This window comes from Fonsecaea pedrosoi, assembly GCF_000835455.1.
Source record: "Fonsecaea pedrosoi CBS 271.37 unplaced genomic scaffold supercont1.6, whole genome shotgun sequence".
NCBI classification, from domain to species: Eukaryota; Fungi; Ascomycota; class Eurotiomycetes; order Chaetothyriales; family Herpotrichiellaceae; genus Fonsecaea; species Fonsecaea pedrosoi.
In genome coordinates, this window is record NW_013550610.1 from 123231 (window position 1) to 142550 (window position 19320).

The 19320-nt window shown below is 52.1% G+C and overlaps 8 protein-coding genes across 8 annotated transcripts; 2 read left to right on the plus strand and 6 right to left on the minus strand.

Annotated features, from left to right (window-relative positions):
• Positions 1-635: 635 nt before the first annotated feature.
• Z517_09025 (uncharacterized protein) lies at positions 636-3848 on the minus strand (the record flags this gene model as incomplete). The annotated part of the gene is made up of 1 exon (XM_013424935.1): positions 636-3848. One exon carries the CDS (start codon positions 3846-3848, stop codon positions 636-638), a length of 3213 nt encoding a protein of 1070 aa, XP_013280389.1.
• A 768-nt stretch (positions 3849-4616) lies between these two features.
• On the plus strand, positions 4617-6372 carry Z517_09026 (uncharacterized protein; the record flags this gene model as incomplete). The annotated part of the gene is made up of 2 exons (XM_013424936.1): positions 4617-4668; positions 4730-6372. The coding sequence occupies 2 exons, from the start codon at positions 4617-4619 to the stop codon at positions 6370-6372; spliced, it is 1695 nt and encodes a 564-aa protein (XP_013280390.1).
• Positions 6373-6783: 411 nt separating this feature from the next.
• Z517_09027 (uncharacterized protein) lies at positions 6784-9393 on the minus strand (the record flags this gene model as incomplete). The annotated part of the gene is made up of 1 exon (XM_013424937.1): positions 6784-9393. The coding sequence occupies one exon, from the start codon at positions 9391-9393 to the stop codon at positions 6784-6786; it is 2610 nt and encodes an 869-aa protein (XP_013280391.1).
• A 1361-nt stretch (positions 9394-10754) lies between these two features.
• On the plus strand, positions 10755-11227 carry Z517_09028 (uncharacterized protein; the record flags this gene model as incomplete). The annotated part of the gene is made up of 3 exons (XM_013424938.1): positions 10755-10972; positions 11087-11103; positions 11145-11227. The coding sequence occupies 3 exons, from the start codon at positions 10755-10757 to the stop codon at positions 11225-11227; spliced, it is 318 nt and encodes a 105-aa protein (XP_013280392.1).
• A 444-nt stretch (positions 11228-11671) lies between these two features.
• Z517_09029 (uncharacterized protein) lies at positions 11672-12256 on the minus strand (the record flags this gene model as incomplete). The annotated part of the gene is made up of 1 exon (XM_013424939.1): positions 11672-12256. The coding sequence occupies one exon, from the start codon at positions 12254-12256 to the stop codon at positions 11672-11674; it is 585 nt and encodes a 194-aa protein (XP_013280393.1).
• Positions 12257-13788: 1532 nt separating this feature from the next.
• On the minus strand, positions 13789-14466 carry Z517_09030 (uncharacterized protein; the record flags this gene model as incomplete). Its single annotated transcript, XM_013424940.1, has 1 exon — positions 13789-14466. The coding sequence occupies one exon, from the start codon at positions 14464-14466 to the stop codon at positions 13789-13791; it is 678 nt and encodes a 225-aa protein (XP_013280394.1).
• A 1119-nt stretch (positions 14467-15585) lies between these two features.
• Positions 15586-16777, minus strand: Z517_09031 (uncharacterized protein; the record flags this gene model as incomplete). The annotated part of the gene is made up of 4 exons (XM_013424941.1): positions 15586-16067; positions 16144-16371; positions 16482-16554; positions 16676-16777. The coding sequence occupies 4 exons, from the start codon at positions 16775-16777 to the stop codon at positions 15586-15588; spliced, it is 885 nt and encodes a 294-aa protein (XP_013280395.1).
• Positions 16778-17426: 649 nt separating this feature from the next.
• On the minus strand, positions 17427-18688 carry Z517_09032 (uncharacterized protein; the record flags this gene model as incomplete). The annotated part of the gene is made up of 5 exons (XM_013424942.1): positions 17427-17455; positions 17524-18036; positions 18115-18192; positions 18289-18439; positions 18617-18688. 5 exons carry the CDS (start codon positions 18686-18688, stop codon positions 17427-17429), a joined length of 843 nt encoding a protein of 280 aa, XP_013280396.1.
• Between the last annotated feature and the right edge of the window lie 632 nt (positions 18689-19320).

A 19320-nucleotide genomic window follows, 5' to 3' on the forward strand; every position in this document is an offset into this window, starting at 1 on the left:
TAGCTAGGTACCTGAAATGTAAGTAATTAGTTACAAAGAAGACGCCGTGCAGGGCGTGCGTGCGTGCTACGCAATGCATGTCTCGAATATACATAGTACCGAGCCACCGAGTACGAGGTACCAGGTACAAGAAGTAAGTCACGAAGTAACGAAGTAACGAAGAAGTAATACCGCGTACCCATTGCCTATCTAGGCACATGGATACATATGTACCCAGTTAGGAAGCAAAGACCCGAATAGGAAGTAAATTTGTGCGTCGCCCGCTCGGTCTGTATGTATGTATGTACTCCGTACCGAGTATGTGTGTGGACTCCGGCCATGTGCGTATGTACCGGACACGAGGTATGTACTCGGTATGTACATATGTAATAATATAATATTTTATTGTTGGTCATGTACGATTCGGGAGGTACTCTCGGTATTATTACCCTGCTAATTAAGTGGTAATGTTACCTAGTTGGGTAAATGGAGCGAGAACAACGAGTTCCTCCCCCTGCCTACCTCGCCGTTAGTTATACCCTATACCTCGTAGAGGAAACACATTCCATGCATCATGGACTTGCAGGTACGAGTACGAGGACTACTTGCCCGTCTCGTCATCGTCTACCGAGTGCGAGTAATCACAGCAAACCCATCTAATCCAGCTCGCCCAAACTACTGAGCAGCCACTCGGGTTCGGCGTCGTCTTCTTCAGGGTCGTGGGAGAGCAGAGAACCCGCCACAGAGGCACTGGCAGAACCAGAACCAGAACCAGATCGCGAAGTCTGGCCTCTTGGTCCTCTTGCTTGCCCTTCTTCTTCTCCCCCTTCTCCCCCTTTGTCTTCACCTGCGGTCGTCTCCCCGCTCCCAAGGCTCGGATGTGGCGGGTCGAGCGTGGCGTTGATTGACCGTGGCTGACCACACAACGCCACGTCGTCCGCATCAGGAATTTGCACTGAGCACGTCGAGATTGCTGGATCCTCTCTTCGTCCTCCGCCTTCTCCGGTCGATATGCTCCGGGGCTCGGCACTGCTATCTCCGGCAGCGGCCGCGGTCGCATTTCCCGCACCGGTTTCGTTCAGCTTCTCGGTGCTTGACGCGTAGTGTGTCTCAAATAGCATCTCAGCTGTTTCCGCTGCCTGGATCGGGTCGCCATGACCCGTAACAGACCGCCTATGGGATTCGGTGTCTGCCTCCTCGTCTTCGGCTAGGAAACCACCTCCTTCATTGTCCTCTTCGGCAATGAAACCGCCAGCTTCATCGTTGGTGAGTTTACCATCCTGGGATACCGCGCGTTCATGCCTTTGGCTTGCTGGAGGGTGCAGGCTCAAACCATCCTCGGAGACGAAGCCACCGCCCGCGTCCTCCGCATCAAGGAACAGCCCGCCACTGTTGGTCGCATTTGGTGGTTCCCCTACGATACGGTCATGGGACCTTGTCCGAACAGGGGAAGGCAGTCGGGTGAGCTTGTTCGGAGACCTAACAACAATCACATCTTGATGCACGACTTCTGGGGGAAGAAGCTGGTTGAGTGGCTTCAGGTTTGGCGTCGTCAAAGGAACAGTGTCAACAGATGCTTCGCGTTCATCCAGGTCTGCTTGATCCATCATGAATCCGCCACCATCTTCCTCATCTCGAGAGACGGTGACTTGTGCTGCACCACCGGCATCGCCCTTTGTGCCATGACTGCGGTCTCCGTATTGCCGATGTACATGCTCATGCACGCGCAAAGCAGTGAGCCATCTTTTCCACATTGCCAAAATGATCCTAGTTCTCGCTTCCTGCACCTCCTCGGTCGCTTGGGACTCTAATCCCTCAATCACGTTGATCATGGCGTTGGTCATATTCATGCTTACCACCACACCATCGACAACGGCCGTGCCCTGTCGACCTTTGAACTGAAATCCCGTCACTGCATCCGCATAGTCAATGCCGAGAACGCGAGCCGCTGCCGATGCGAGCGGATGGCGAATGTGGACTGCACCAGCCGGAATCATTGACGGAACGTAGACATCCAGGTTGCCGTAGGCATTGCGAGGAATCTTCTCATCGACAACTGGGGGTGGCTCGTAGAGGCTGGTCTGATATTCAGCATAGAGAGCCATTCCTTGAATGCCCTGGTCTTCATCCTCCATGTCTTCGGTACTTGGGCCGTCCTGATTCCGCTGTCTCTTAGGGACTACGCGTTTCAGCGGCTGCTCTCCTTGTTTGACATCACGGCCACGCCGGTACCACGCATCCGCAGTCCGACAAACGTGTACGTTTCGTCTACGGAACACACTCTCAAGCTTTGCACTCTTCGAGGGTCCAGCACTCACTTTACCGACCTCATGTCGAGGATGTATGACCTCGTTCAGTCGCAAGTGCCGTTCCAGAACATACACAGGATGTCCTCTAAAATCCTGCATGTTTTTCGGCATGGGCTCACTTTCGGCGCGCTTGAGCAGACTTGCGTCCTCGATCTCATCTCGTGTCTCACTAAAGGGTCTCTGGAAGACGTTCATCGTCACCTCCCACCATTTCTCGCCACCCTTTGTACTTTCGACCCGTTGCTTTCGTGTCTTTGCGTTGTACCACTGAGTGTAGCGCCTCGTGACGTCTCTAGCAGATTCGTCGTCTTCAAATGCAACAACGTAAGTCATACTATTGAGTTGGTCCGATGCAGGAGGTTCAAAACCAGTCTTCGGCTTGTTGATTGTGTTGCGAACGAGAGGATCCAGCGGGATCCACGTCTGTATAGAAGGAGAGAAGACTTCGACCCAGAAGATGGGAAACGGAGATTCAACAATTTTCCTCTTCTTGGGATTTGGCGTCCGTGCGACCCTGGTGGTGACGTCCGTGTCTTTCGCGGCTGAACTAAAAGTCTGGGGAGGCGCATAGATGTATTGAGGTTTGGGCTTTTCTGGAGTTTGCCCTTTGGCAATTGCAGAGAACGGCAAGACCTGAAGTGAACATACCAATCGGACATCTACTGCGACTGAGCGTAGTAAAGTGCAGAATAACTGGGCTCCCAGGTCCCTCGAACCAGAGCGAGAGACCGCTGCGGCCTTGAAGTCGTCAAAGTCAATCAAGTCCTCCGCATCGTCGCTCTCCTTGACTACGTCGATGTCATCTCTCCAGAAAGCCCGTTTCATGCCTCGTGCAGTAGTGTTCCATTGCTGTCTCCAGATGGCACAGACCTCCTCAATGCCCTTGTTGAACGAATGCGATCTCTGGTACTGAGGCTTGGACTCGTCGACGTGAAGTAATGAGATCACTTTGCGAGGTACGAGAGGCTTCAAGACGGATTGTACCGACTCACTGTTGCACCATTTATTACGACAGTTGAGGTGCGCCAGCAATAACACAAGGTGTGCCTTGTGTGCATCCAACCGAAGCCTGCGCTCTGCCAGACCGACAGGCTTGCGTCGTTGTATAGATCGCCTCGGCGTACTATTCTTGGATAAGTCGAGCTCGAGAGTCTTCTGTTCGAGTTGCTGATCGTCAACGACATCATTCGCGGCTGCCTCGAGATCCACATCTTCGAACTCAGCATCGGATTCGTCCGAAACCTCGAAATCATCGAAGACGACCTGTTGAAGCTTCGGCGGTGCATCATCGGCAGACCTCGTATTGTCAATACCCTGGACATGTGTCGAGGAGCCAAATAGATCAAAGTCGAGAGAGATTTCAGCCGCTGGTTCGTCGCTTATCTTCCGCCGCTTGGTGGCCCGCGGGTCAGAGGCAGACGCCTGTTCCTGGGCGACAGCTTCGGCGAGCATGTCGCCATAGACTTCTGGGATATCATCTTCGGTTTTTTGGGGTTGACGAGCAGACTGACGCGTAGCCCTTGTCGATCTTGCGGCTGGCCGACTCGTCCTGCGTGGCATTGCGTCCGAGCATGTGGCGACCGTGACTCATTGTAAGCAGAGAGCTTTTCCTTTGCGCGTGTGACTGATGTGATCGTACAAATACTGTTATCCAAAAGGCGAGTATTGATCCGGGGGCAGGTCAGAGACATGGACTTGATGTCAATAATAATGTCGAGGGAGACATTTGACATGCCAGCAACTTGCGTTTGTAAAGGATCGACGTGGCTGCCTGATGTCGTCAACTGACAGCCACGTGATCACACACCCGGTTCCTTCGAACCGATGAAAACAATGCTGCCTTTTTGAAGATTTGAATACCGGATGAAAGAGCAGACCTTGTCTTGAACGAAACAAAAAAACAATTGGAAATATTCCAATCCAAAAAAAAACTTATAGATAGGGCTGAACTGGGAATTGAACTGAAGCAGAGAGTTAGTTATCCATCACCGATGACTGTAGAGAGTGCAGTGCCAACATACCCCAGGACCTCTTACAATCAAGACGTTGATGCTCCCAAAGCAAGAATTCTACCTCTGAACTATTCAGCCGAATTTTAGCTTAATTTTGGGAAGTGCAATACATGAACAATGATCAAATCCCGGTATCATCCGGGGAATGGGTGGCTGTTGTACTGAGGCTCCTAAGCATTCAAGCCCCCTATTAGCGCGTGGCGTTGGGCCTGCGGGGAATCCTTGCGGCGAAATTCTCCAACAAAAATTATTTCGATTGCAGAAAAAGAGCCAGTGACACCGCGACCCCCGTCACCTTGTAGAGCACCGTGATAAAATGCCGAGTCTTCGGGAGCAATTCGCTGATCTGGAGCGGAAGAAAGTAAAAGGTCAGTCGTTGAAGTCGTGGAATTTGTTGGTTTTCCTTCTTCGCGCACTAACACCTGGCAGATTATGACCCGGAAGACGATGCATATGACTTGCGCCCGAGCGACGACGAAGACTCCGGAAACGAACCAGGCCTCCAAGAAGACTTCAGTCGGTCACACTATGAAACCGTGGGAAAGAGCGCACTGAGGCAGCCAGAGCAGCCATCGCTGGACGCAAAATATGGAGGAGTGGCTGTAAGTCGCAGCGCACTTGAAAATGAGGAAGACGATGACCCCTTTGCGCCCGTCAACGAAGAACAGGAGGAAGATCCCTTTGCTCCCAGGCATGAGGAGATGTCTGGTTCTGAAGAGGTCTCGGAAGGGTCAGAGGTAGATCAAGATGAAGATTCCGAGAAGGATGAACCACTCGGCGCAGACAACGCAAAACGGTTCAAGGATCTTGGTCTTCAGGAGCGCCAGGCGACGACACAGAAGGATATCAATGAAACGGGAGAAGACTCGCTAGACGAGGCAGAGGAGGATGAATCAGATTTATCAGAGGAGCACTCTTTGGACGACTCTGACATTGGCATGAACGACGACGACGACGATGGCGCTTCCTCGTCTTCCTCGAGATCATCAGCCGCCTCACCGCCTCCAACACGAGCCGGAAAATCCACTCGAAGCGCGGAGCGCGAAGAATTGAGGAAAGCTGCATTCGGATCTGCATCGACAGCAGCACTGGCGTCGGCATTGTCAGCTGGCACCGCTGCCGACGTCAAAAAAGGTCAAGCAGTCAAGCAACAGCGGCAAACCTTTGATCGCCTCCTCGATGCCAGGATCAAGCTGCAGAAAGGCATCACGGCCATGAACGACCTGCCTTCACCCCTGGTCGACGAAGAGGAGGTGAAGACGGCAGCGAAACAAGCTGAAGATGCCGCGTTGGCGCTGTGGTCAACCGTCGACTCCATCCGCACGGCCATCCTGTCCGCCCGAGAAGGGCCCTTGTCGTCTGATGACAGGCCGGAAAAGAAGACTCTGAAGCGAAAACGCCCGCTCAACCCGACGAGAACAACTCCGCTGCCGGAGCTCTGGGAGCATTACACCCTCCTCGAAGCGGACGCCCACGCGCACCGCCGCAGCGTGATCGACAAATGGCACACCAAAACCCAGCCGGTGGTCGATCCCGCGCCGCGGTCGAAACTGCTCAGGCCCTCCCACCAGTCGACCACGACCTCGCGGCTCACAGACGTGCTCGACACCTATCTCGCGACCGAGTCCTCCAAACTCGTCGCCCAGTCCTTCTCGCCCGCGACCCAGACCTACGATGACGGGCCATTCTACCAGTCCCTGCTGCGTGACCTCATCGCTTCGCGCTCCGCCGCCATCCTCACCGACGGTCCCGCCGGCACGTCGGTGCTGCCGGCAAAGCTCCACGTGTCGGGCAGCAAGCACAAGAGGGTCGACACCAAGGCCAGCAAAGGCCGCAAGGTCCGGTACACGGTGCACGAGAAGCTGGAGAACTTCATGGCGCCCGAGGATCGCTCGACGTGGACCGAGCCGGCCCGTGACGAGTTCTTCGGCAGTCTATTGGGCAAAGTTGGGGCATTGGACGAGCGGGAAAGAGACAGTGTTGAAGACGACGATACGGGCGGAGTGGATGGGCTGCGTGTGGATGAGGAGGATACGGGAGAGGTCGAAGCATTAAGACTCTTCAGGAGTTAGGACTATTTCCTCTTTTTGAAGCGGCCGAGATATTTCTTGAGTGATATTTCACTCGGTCATTTCACCTGCAAAAACTCCTTGCCTAATTTGACCTTTTCATCAGTGCCTTGTAGCGCATGCTGCGCAATGTAACTCGATCCGTTCACAAACTGCTAGAAACAGTGCCATTGCACACGACAGACCCATGCCACGATCTTCCAGATAGCAAAAGACAACAGAAGATGTACAAAGAATGCGATGCATGCTTTACCATGGGCTTACCATGGGCTTACCATGGGATGACTGCGCGCGCAGAAACACAAATTCATGCTACCAGGAAATCGGGACAGCTCCAGAACCAGCAAAGGGACGAAAAAGCTCAAACAGTCAACGTCAACACCAATTTCCCGTCGAGTTATAATGGACCGCAGTCTATTTCCTTCTCGTATAACCCGGGACCTGGAACGGCGTGGGAACAAACCATTTGGGGAATGTCCCAGACTCGCGCTGTCGATGAATATACGCGGCCGTGACGTGTCCATTCTGTGTAAAATTCGATTGCGTGTCGTTGTCGAATCCAGGGATAGGTGAATACTGTTTCTGCAACGGTGCTAGCCGTTCTGGAGAGGACGGTAGGGAGGGTTCGGGCGAGTGCGCGGCTGTCGATTCGGGTCCGGATTGAGTTTCTTTGGGTTGTGAGCATTGCAGAGACTCCTCACATTTGAAAGCGTGACTGTCTTTGATCAGCGTCGGAGTTCCCGATCTAACTTTGTGCGCCATGAGTTGCTCGGTATGCTGTTGAAGAAGAGCAGCAGGTGCTCGAGATGGCTGAACTGGCAGTGAAGGTGGATCTAGATCAAGATCAAAATCATCTTCAGAACTAGATTCTTGAGCCGCATTGATGTAGCCATTCAGTTGAGATTCCTCCGGCCCAACATGCTGGGGAATCTGACTGAGCGGAATGCTCGAAGAACTGGAGTCTTTGATCGAAATCTTGTCAGGTTCGCCTTCGAGCAACCCTTCCTGAGGCAATTGTGGAAGCGATGATTGTGGGAGAAATCCTTGCGTGACATCTTGGGTCGATATTTGTGACGGGTGAGGAATTGACGCGGGATAAACAGATCTTTGCGTGACGTGTCTTCCGAATGAAAGGGTAGGTGAAGAGGTATGCAACTTGTCGCTCCGTGGCGCTTTTGCCATCTTCCGATGTGTGCTTGCTGGATGCACAAACACCGGTTTTGGCAGAGGTACCTCTTCTGCTTCCTCATCTTGTATCTCAGGCGCCTCGCCTTCTGCATCTGCGCCGCATCCTCCTAGCAGAGTAGGAATCAATAGTGACGAGTCCGAAGGCTGCACATGATCAATGTCTGGGCCACCAGAGTGTGGAGCTTCACCCTCTTTACCGGCATCATCACAACCATTCGGCGGCGGTGCGGAGGATATAACAGCATTAGATCCGGCGTCTGACTGCCCAGGAAATTGTTCTGGTTGCATAGGGGATGACACACGATGCAGGATCTGGATATTGAACTGCGTATCGTTTGCAATTGGCGAGCCGAAATCTGCAGCGTCGCAAATTTCCTCCAAGGATTCACGCGCGTGCTCATTCGGATCCTGTGTCTCTGCGAGAACGGGCGGCGAAGATCTGATGAAGCAGTCAAGACCTGGAGCAGTGGACTTGGACGGCGGAGAATGAGCGTCAGCAAAGTCTCGAACAATCACGCTTAGGTTTTCTTCTTGTAGAGAGTCCACGGCAATGTCTCCCCTTGAGCTACCGCTCCTGCTCGCAAAAATCTGACTCAAGTTTGGCAGATTGTCCTCACTCGCGGAAACTAAGGTAGTCAATCCACTTTCTTGCAGTTGGCTTGTGGGAGGAATTTCAAAATCCTTGGTCGCTTTATTCAAAGTCGTGGGTGCTTGAACGGTGGGAGCAGATCTTGTAAACTCTGGCGAGGATGACGGAATTGACCACAAATTGACTTGAGAGTCCTCAATACGTGCGGGACGTCGAAGCTGGTCGCGCTTTGGAAGCTTCAGGACGATCACCTTGCTCTTCGGCGAACCACGCCTCGGGGTCCGCGACCTGTTCATTTCTTTCCTAGTTGGAGAGACTTCCGGAGGTATATTGACCGATCGTTCAGCTAATGGTGCTCGGCGAAGTGTGGAAAGGGTTTCGGGGGTCTTTCGGTTGCTCTTGTGTGTACTCTCACATAGGCTTTCCGGGGACTGGCTTGAGAGAACGACGTTCGTCTTCCGCTTTGGCGTTTTGGGCAGGGCAGAGTCCTGTTTTCCCAAAACCGTATCGGATGTAATCTCCACCTCATCTGTTGAGTCCTCAATCTCCAAAGGTCGGTCCAAGGATTCATCCGCGGCGTGGTGTTTTCTGTCTTCTACCTGATCGGTCAATGCCTGCGCAAAATAATCGAAGTTCTTCACCGGATCTGAGAGAACTTCATCCTTTACTGCCAGTCGCTTAGATGACCTTCGAGTTGCCTCTGCGCTCCCATTATCCGCGAATCCCACCTTTTTCTTTCTCTTCCTAGGTTTATACTCTGCCTGGCTATCTTGGTTGGAGGGTTCGGTCTTCTGGCCTGGCAGACTGGTGGCCTTCGGAGTCGCTTTGCGCTTTCGAGGCCTCCTCGGGCTGTCGTATGTTCCGTCCAGTTGTGGCACAACGCAATTGTCACGTTCCCATTTTGAATCATCAATCATAGTGTCATCAATTTCTTGATGGTCTCGAGGTGTCAAACCGAAGAAATCCATCTGCGTCAATGTAGAATCAGGCTTTTGTGCTCTCGGACGGGGCCGTTTTGGTGCCGCATTCGGCTTTTTCACGTCATCTAGATACTGCATGTCGCGGTCGTCGAAGCTCGGAGAGAAGGTGGAGATCCATTCGACTTGGGTCAGAGTCCGTTGACTCTTCGAGGGTCGAGCGCTAGAGGTGATTTCCGTACCATTTGGTCGTGGTCGCTTCCTCGCCGCTGTAGGTGCAGGCGTGGTCTTTCGTTTGGTGCTTGTGATCGACCGAACAACTCCGGACATGACACATACATGCTATACTTTGACACAAGAGAGGGTGACAGGAGCAACGCTACGGTTATTGTGTGAAGAGTAGCCTGGCGTATATTCGTCTCGGCGGGGCACACTCCATCGCGAAAATATAGACTACGTGACGCGACGCGTTCGCGTCACGTCACGGGTACACGTGATACGTATGATCAAAAGTCCTCGATATATTCAAGCAGTCAAGGCATGTATTCATGTTTGGACCAGAATCTGACGGCTGGGGAAGTGGCAAGCAACCCAGCTGAGAACTGGTATGTGCGGTGGTACTGATTGCGTGCCATTTATGGTGCGGTGTTCACGAAGGGACACCTCGATAAAGCAGTGGATGTGTGGGAAACCGATCGCTGTCTGGGGTCTGACTAGTTCCAGAAGCGCCATCACCATCATGAGTCGTGAGCCAGCCGTTCTGCTTCACAAACTTCACGGGGTAGCAGCAATCTATCTCGACTGTTCAAGCAGAAAAGGTGACGAGTGACAAGAAACCGAATGTAGGAATCCAGACCCTGCCAGACTTGGCGATAAGGTTAGTGCTAATACAGACTAAAAAGACGCTATTGCCCCATCCGGAAAGCCACACAGGCTATTAGCGTCCTCGTAGGTTCCTCGAATGCTTCCTGTTCTGTTTGGACCACTAAGTTGTGAGTGATACTCGTGCAAGGCGCAACCCAATGCTCATCTAGACTTGGGCAGCACATACAACTCTTCCTCGCCCTGAGCTTTTAACTCAAATCAGCATACATCAAGCCAACATTTCAACACGTCGCGGTAGAAACCTTCAACCTGTCAGGCTCCCTGTCAGCCCCGCTACAGTTCCAGAAGTCAAATGGTCTCTCTTCTTACGGTCTTTGTGGAAGAACAATGAAGGACTCGAAGGCACGAGTGAAGCATTGTCCAAGACTTTATGCAACTAGAATGTCTCCTTGAACGCTGCAGCGAACGCCAACAAAGGCTCATTGATGGATGACAGGATTTAGGTCTTTTTCCCATTGATATCGGCTTTGTATTCCTGAACCTCATGCTACCTCAATGGGGCATTGTCTGAGGCAGCTCTCTCGAAAGGCATTGACCCATTGTGTACCACCCTGTCTCTTGCCGTGGGGACTCGATTCTGGGGCCCTTAAATATCTCGAAGTATTCCACGCTCCAGTGCTTCTCTCCATACCAAAAGCTCCGCAACAAAATCAACACCTTCATCTTTGAGGCAAGAAAAACAAAATTCTCTAAAGACTCCAGCTCTCTCAATCCCACCGCTCTTCTCAACTTCCAAAAGGCCAAGACCTATCAACACTCTCACCAACTATTCCGAAAACCCATCAAATTCCAATTGCACCTTGACAATGCCTTCTGATTCAAAATCCTGCGGCGGGGCGTCTTCGGACAAGAAGGATGGCTCTTCTTCAGGCTCTGGCTCTGGCTCCGGTTCTGGTTCTTCCAACACCTGCTCTGCTCGGACCTGGTCCTCCGAAGACTATGACCGCTTGGCCACCGCTGTGACTGCAGCGGTCAAAGCAGAGTACGGGACTTATGGTGGCACGACTCGTGACGCCAGCGGAAAGTATGGAAGACGCGGCGCAATTTCCGATGCGGACAGCCCCTACCACTATTCCCGCAAATAAGTTCCCCTGAGTTCCCTTTCCCCAATTGAGGAGATACACTATTTTATCTCAAGTGAATCCTCCAAAACAGGTAAGCAATGAAAAGGCCCTGCTAGAAAGCTGACCAAACAGACGTGAAGTGGCAGTGGCAGGCTACTACTGATCTCGACGACAATAAAGACGTCTGGCGAAAAGCAGCCAAACCGACAAGGTAAGTGAAAACAATAAGTCATGGTAAGTGAGGGTCCGGGGTGGGGAGTTTTTTTTAGGGGTTTTTCCTCGATGATTGTCTCACAAAGGTCTGACAGTATGATGGCTTTGTGTCGCAGTGGTAGAGCAATATACAATTGATCGTTTTCCTCTAGAATATGTCTTTTTCTTTTCTTTTTTTTTTCCCCCCGATTCCGTAATTTTATTCGAAAAGGGTCGCCTCACATGAACTCTTGTGTGTCTTGAGGGTTGATTAAGTATATGATATTAAGTACTATTCAGCACCTGACAATATCAGAACAGATGAGAAATCATTTAGATAACAAGCACCGACCAATTACCCCGTGCAATGCAGACGACAAAAAGCGAAAAAGACTAGACCAACCAAAACTCCATGGCAATGCGAGAAAAAGAGATGGGCGAATCCCGAGCGCTTAGTTGCACACGCCTTAGCAGCCAGCAACCATGTTGGCGTCAATGGGTCCTTTGCAGTCGACGCCGAGAGGGAACTCGCCCGCACCGTTCCACCAGATCTGGTAGGTGTTGAGGGCCTGGAGTTCCGGGTTCTGGCAGGCCCAGAACTTGTTCTCACCGTCCCACACCAGCGAACCCGCTTGGTTGAAGGAGAAGCCCGTGGAGGCGGCGTCGGCGGGGACGCTGCCGCCCGTGTGAGGGACGGTGAACTGCAACGGCGCCGTCTTGTCCGGCTGGATGTAGCCGTTCTGCCAGCCCGTGGGGCTCGAGTGGATCGAGTCGAAGACCAAGGTGCCCTGCGTGTCGCCGCCGACGTGCGCCCCAGCCATGACCAGCGGCTCCGAGTACGTCTGGTACCTGATCTGGCCAAAATACGCCGAGTTGTTGGCGTAGGAGAACCCAAAGTACTGGACCTCGTTGCTGTCGAAGAGGTCTACGTTGCCGACGACCAGGCCAAACGTGACGTCGACGGCGTCTTGCCGCTTTTCGGCCTTGAGGGGGACGGCACTGGCGGTGGAGAGGAGGGCCAACGCGGCCGCGGCCGTGGACAGGAAGAGCATGGCTAAAAGAAGTGGACGGGGTGAGTGAGACAGGCGGTAAGTTGAAGGTGTTTTGACGTGCACTGATTGGAGACTTGTCGGTGTTGCGACGTGGTATGCTTTGTGATCAATATCTGCTCCTGATAACTGTGATGGCGTTGGGAGCGACCGAATGCTTTGAGCCAGACGGATGCGACCCTTTATATGTTTGAGGGAAAGGTTGATCGACTGACCTCACTTAGTATAGGCGAACTAAAACAAGAGGCTGGGACTGCCCTACGCTTAGATAGGTGGTCACATGTTTTCATATTATGAGGCTCAGTCCACAGACTTGCAGTCATATTTTTCCAAACTTTCCGTGTGTTCCTTGTGGTATACTTAGAAACAGCCCAGACCTATGACGATGGTGGTGGTGGTGGTGGTGGTGACAACGAGCCATTTTTCCCCAGATGTAACCCCCTGCAAAAACAGGTGAAGAGGGTCATGCGAGCTGCAAGGCTGTGCAAGTTCTCCACAAATCCAGCAAAAATTCTTTCGCTTGGCTTGTCTCAGATCCTGGCTCGCATGGGAACTCCCGTTGAACTCTCTGTGGGGACCAGGCTCGAGATTCCGGATTGGGATTAGTGCATCATCCGCTTCTCCCCAACTAGACAAATGCTTAACCTCAAGTCCAAAAATCTACCTAGATTGTAGGCCATATTGCCAGCAACCAAATATTACATGGACGCATCGATCAGAAATAATACGGCGGTGATCTCAATATTTGCCGATTGGCTGCATATCACCCTTTTCCTCCAAGGGTTTCGATCCTTCGATGCTTCACCCTTGGTACAGTAGGAAACTGGATTGGCTATGGTAATTTGCCTACGCAATATTAACATGGACTATCATTCGGGTTTGAGCCTCTGTCGCAGGGGAGAACTATCCCACCGGTATTGAACAGAAGTGCAGCAACATGGGGGATGGAGGGGCGTTTACAAACTGTGATTTATTGTGGCGTGTGCCTTTTTTGGTCACTACCTATGCTATCTCTGACGCTATCACTGTCTCTGTCTTGGGTTGCTGTCTTGATTTAGGCAAGACATTTGAGACCTAGCATGAATAGAATTGAAAAGAAAAGAAAATACAATAGACGCCGATCCTTTATTCAGGTCCACCGAATAGCATGCCTGCATCACGAGCTGAACTCAAGGGTTACTTGGTTTTTTGGGGGGGGCCAAGAGGGGGGGGGTCTTGGTGCTTGTGCTGGTATTATTATTATTATTATTATTATCATTGGTCGTAATCACTGTCGTTTGTATTCTTGGTTCGGTCTGGTGCCTCCAAGCCTGGCTGTCGGGTATCTGATGCGGGTCTCGTGTGACTTGTCCTCGCCGAAAGCGCCCAAGACAGGCAGGAAAGAAAAGCGTTGCTCAAGGTATGTCGTACATTTGGGAGGAGCATGCCGGCCTCGGCGAGTTCGGCTTCGGATTTGAATTGGGGATCGATCGCGTTGCGGCATACAGCAACGGGCGCACACAGCGAGCTGAAGGTGCCACTCATTTCGTGCTGGCTCATTGATGTACACCCTCGCCCTCGGCAGCTTTCACCAATGTCTGTTGCTCTTCTGCCATCTCCAAAATCCCGCAAAGCTCGTCAACCGAGAAGTCGATGGTCGCGTTGTGCAGTGAGAGCGGGACATGCTCCAGAGGCACTATGTCGAGCACTGATATTCTCAAGGGACGACCGGAGACACGCACACCATTTTTCGATCGAAGTTCCTGTGGAGGCCGTCGGAATAAGCAATCGTCCGAGACCGGGTTGGACGTACTAACCTGAGAGTATTCAATGAGACCGCTGTTGGTATCACTATGATCTTCATTGCCGCGTCTCCAAGTGCGTAGAGTCACTCTCTTTGTTCGAGCGGAGTCACAATCGATGCCAATCACCATCTGAGTAAGTCGCTTAGCTTCCAGTAGATAGAACTCGGCCAGTTCCGGTTGCTTATTGCGATTTTGTGACCAGGCGAACTCGAGAAAGAGACCATAGGTTGGTGCAGCCCGGTATGTGATGTAGTTATCAGGTTGATGTTTGTCGCAGGTTGTCCTACCGACCACATCGGCACTCCCATGAGCTATGATCCGCGCCACAAACTGTTCGAGCTCCTGGTCCCCCGCGCAAAGGCGGCTCAGCTTGGACCGAAGCTGATAGTAGAACTCATAGAGGAAGGCTTCGTGGGCGGAAGAAGGCATACGGTGGACAAAGGTTGAAATTCGGGAAAAATAGTCAAACCTGTAGACGCCGGAGCCGGTGGATTAGCTTGAGCCAACATGAAGGAATCGAGACTGGGCTTCAAGACATACCGCACTTTCCAACCACTGTTGTCAAGGAAACTATGTAGGATCTTCCAGTCGTCGATTCCAAGTGGGTATTCTTTCCAGTACTCGTCTGTGCAGCTACCAGATAAACGAGCTTTGATGTCATGGATGATGAAGAACACGGTGCGAGGGCAATCTGATGGAAGTGATAAATGCGTGGCTGTGGGAGAAAGCAGTGAAGGACCCGAAGAGTGACTCGTGCTGGCGCCATCGCCCTGGCGATGAAGTGTCATTTTCTGTTTCTGTCGCGGGTTTATAGACAGGTTCACGACAATAATATCAAAGGGCTCACAGACCGAGATGAGACAGTTTTTGTGATGAGACAATACTGCAAACAGACAAGGAAGTGAACCAAAAGGTGTTGGCTAACTTGTTTGATATTTAGTTTCTTTTATACACAGACCCTTCGGCTGAGTTGCTTCAAAGGGCTCAGAACTTGCAAGTCTGCCGAGTACAATAACTTGGGTTTACTGTCACACTTCCTCTCGTCCCTAATATGTCTAGTGACCTAGACAGGCAGGCAGGACAAGAATGTGAATCAAAGCCGTGCAGTGGACATGACTGTTTCACGACGACAACTCGAGACATTTTCGCAATATTGGCACACTAATCCAATCTTTTGTTCCGAGAACATAATAGAGCCTACTTGTAGTGGTTCGTTTGTGAGTTATGAGGAATATCTGCTACTGCGCCACAAGATTGACCCTTGCTGGAAAAGGTTGATTTGCAGCCAATCGGTAAACATTGTCATCCCCCCCCCTCCCCCCCACAGCGATCGCCGCATTCCTACTGCACCAAGGCTGAAGCCTTGAAGCCTCGAAGCCTCCCACCTCCTCAGTAACCAACGCGCCACGAATGACATCAGGCACGGGATGGTTGATCATCCGCAGTCACTGCGGCAATGCGGAATGAAGATGCTGTAGGCGCAGCGAGGGCACATGGGTCCATGAGACAATAACCATCACCACTGCTCTTTTCATGCTGATCACAGGTTCAGAGTCTGCTCTCTCGTCCCTTTGCTTGGTCATTCTCTTCGCCCTGGAGCTCAAAGTACCATTTGACGCCCAGCATGTTCGTCCATCCGTTCCCGCAAAGACCCTCGTCGCTCACCACTCTCAACATCTTGTCCAGCCTCTCCTTGCCCTGAACTGCAATAGTGATGCTCTCCAGCCCCTCGGGCGACCCCTCCACTCCCGGCACGAAACTCAGGCGGGCATTTGTGAAGACCAGCTCACTCCCTCGTCTCTCCACCCCAAAATAGTCCTGCCATTGCTGAGCGGCGGCGTGGACGTCGGTTTGGCCGGGCGCCAAGCGGAGAACTGCCCTGACCAGCTTCAGGTGTGCGCGACGCCTCATCCCGGCCGAGTACTTTGGGTAATCCGATCCGCAGGCGTGCCATGGACTAAAGGGGCTCTCCAGTGGGGTTGAGTTCGTGGCCGACGGGGTATGGGAATCCAATTCCGGCATCATTCCCCCTTTTTGCGATGTTCAGTCTGATCAGCGTCTCATCGCACGTCCCAAACAGCGGAAAGCCCCACGAAGCACACTTACCGGCAATCCCCTTTGGATGATACTGGACACACTCGACATCTCCGTGCGAGTGGTGGAAGATGACCCTGGCCAGGTTCCTCGACTCGATGTATTTCCGCCTCGACGCGGCGTCCAATGTCTGCATGATGATCATGTACCCACCGTCGCCGCGTTTCTCGAGTAGTCTCCCCACCGTCGTATTGGGTTTGAACGGAGAGCACACTTCAATCAGGTCACCTCCAACGGCCACTGAGAGTTTACGAGATTAAGATCAATCAGAATCGAAGCATTTGAGAAAAGGCCTGCACAACGGGAAACCATCCACCCCCAAGAACGGGGCAGCGAGGGTATTTTTGTACCTAGAAAGTTCTTCAGACCCCATTGAGCCACCTGCGGATCCACGAATACGACTTCCGTGTCGAGAACCCTGGTCTTTTGGTTGTCGTACAAGGTGTGTGAGTGAGCTGGCATTGACATTGACATCGAGAGGAGGGGCCTGTGGGGGGGGAAACAGGGCAGACAATATGTATGTATGTAAACTGGTCTCACATACCAACAGATCTCGAGCCCGATCATAGTCTTCTGTAATGAGAGCGATTTGTCTCAGCCTGGTCGGGGCGACAGGCGGGATGCTCTGTTCCTTTGCGCTAGCCATGGTTTTTTTGGTTTCCCTGGGCACTCTCTGTGTTGTGTGTCACACCCTTTGTGTGAAAGGTGACAGTCTCACGCTGAGCAGCCGGTGCGGTGCGGTGCAGTGCGACACCACCAGCATATATATATATATATATATATATCGCGGGTCCCTTGACGAAATGTCCCAGGCTGTCTTTGAACCCCGCTATCAAGTCACTCTCGGCGGCGCGCCAAGTGAGGATTGAATAATATGAAGGTAGGTAGGTAGGTTGGAGACAAAAGCCCGCCCACCAGTATGTACCAGTCAAATGACCAAGTCCGAATGTCATGGAGACATTGGGGGGCCGCGCATGAAAAGCATGAACCTCGGTTATCCCATTGCAAAGGTACAAAGCTACAAAGCTAATACCAGGCAAGCAGGGGTGGGAAACAATAATTAATTCCAGATCCAAGGGGGAGGGAAATGGTTACTAGGGAGTACAATGTATGTAGTGAGGTGGGACATGATTGATTGGTGATGAAGAATCTCTTTTTGTCCCGCCGCCAACAAAACTACCACTATGCACAACTACCACCACTATGTATGTACGCACTGCTAGCGAGTACAGCGCTACGATTCCTCCTTAAACCCTCGCAATTCCAAATCAAGTCTCTCCCCTCCTCCTCCTCCTTCACAGTTTCGAGCGAGACTTTGATTTCTCTGGGATCCTCTCGTTAGCGCCAAAAACACAAAAGAGAGAGGCCTGGGCATCGTCAAAAAGAACTTACCAAGCAACAGCCGACTCTTCTCGGCGAACCTCTGCTTCGGGGCGTCCTCGACAAACCTCTCGGCCAGGGCGTCGGCGGCCTCGTGGACGGCGAGCATCCGGTCCCGCCGCAGGGCGAGGTTCTGCAGGCGCTTGGCCTCCATCATGGACTTGCCGTCGTTGACGGCGAGCTGCTCGGCGAGGAACTCGTCGACCTTCTGGTGGAAACCCTGGGTGGGAAAGACGCGGTTGACCAGCCCCCACTGCTCGAGTTCCTGGGCGGTGACCTTGCGGCCGAGCATGAGGATGTCGTTGGCGCGGCGGGGGCCGATCGAGTGCGCAAAGGACGTGGCGGAACCATACTCGGGTACCAGGGCCAGTGCGCTGAACGGCACCTGGAGGTATGCCGAGTCGGCGGCCAGGACGATGTCGGCGACACCGGGGAACCACGCGGCGCCTGCGCCGATCGCTGGACCATTGAGCGCGAGCACGAGGACCTTTTTATGGTCGATCATGGAGCGGAGGAGTTCGACGTCTGTGTTTTGACAAGAGAAAAAGGTTGGTTTTGTGTCTTCTTTTCCCCCCTTCCTCGGAAAACGTGGGGGAAACTTACTGGTGCTGCTTTTGGCCATAAAGTCGATTTTCTTTGCTGCCGGGTGAGGGAATTCTTCGACCGGTTTGTTGGCGTGGGCTGACCAGGGGCGGCTTTATATCAGTCTTGGGAATAATATATAAACCAAGTAGATACCTATCAAGGTAGGAGGGTATATTAGGTAACCAAACGTACCTTTGACATCGGCGCCCGAGGAAAAGAACCTGCCCTCGCCCGTGAGGACGGTGAAGACGGTGTCTGGGTGTTCGTTGAGCTCGCGCAGGGCCTGAACGGTGTCAAGGAGGAGGGACCCGCCAAAGGAATTGAGGGCCTTGGGCCGGTTGAGCTGGAGATCCGCACATTAAAAGAAGAGGTTAGTGAGTGCCATAGGGTGGGTGGGTAGGTCTTTCATTCATGACATTTTCATTGCTTGCTTTCTTTCTCTTTGGGAGGAAATGGAAAGGAAATGGAGTGTACAAGTATACTTCTCGGTATCCTAGATAGGTAGGGGTTGGTAACATACCTTGATAATCCCAACCTTACCCTTGATCTCAAAGACAATGTCCGAGTACTTGTATTTGCTTTGGCTGGACATGGTTCTGGCTAATGTAAACACAAAGCAACCGAGGAATTGAAATCGAGCTTAGAAGTTGGGGGTGAGAATGAAACGCTGAAAAGTTTCCGTGCGTGTGTTGATGTGTGTACCCTAGGTTAGGTATGTAGGTAGGATGCCTAGGTAGAGAGATATATGTATATGTATGTGCTCTGGTCCGAAGATCGATGGGGAAGTAGGTAGCTGAGTAGTTGAGTCGCTGAGTAGCTGAGCAAGTAGGTATGTAGGTCGATAGCTGAATAGCCGAAACAGCGTACCTAGGTAGTAGGGTGGGAAAGAATCAGCATGCAAAATACGTGTCCAAGTTTATGTAACACACAAGGATGACTACGAGTACCAAGTACAGTATAAGGGCACTTGCTCTTACTTGCTTCCCCCATGCCATGCTGCCCCGGCAGTCAGCCGTTTAGGGGAATCGCCGAATCATCCTCTCTCCTCTTTTCAACAGCCTCGGTTGAAAATACTCGGGGTCAGCAGCAAAATAATGATCACGTGATATTCCACGTGATAAGTTGATTGAACATTACCCAATCAGCTCTTTTTGGTATACCCAGCCTCGTCAGCCAATCAAGCACGGGACTTTTTGCACCTGTATATCTGTATCAACAAGTACG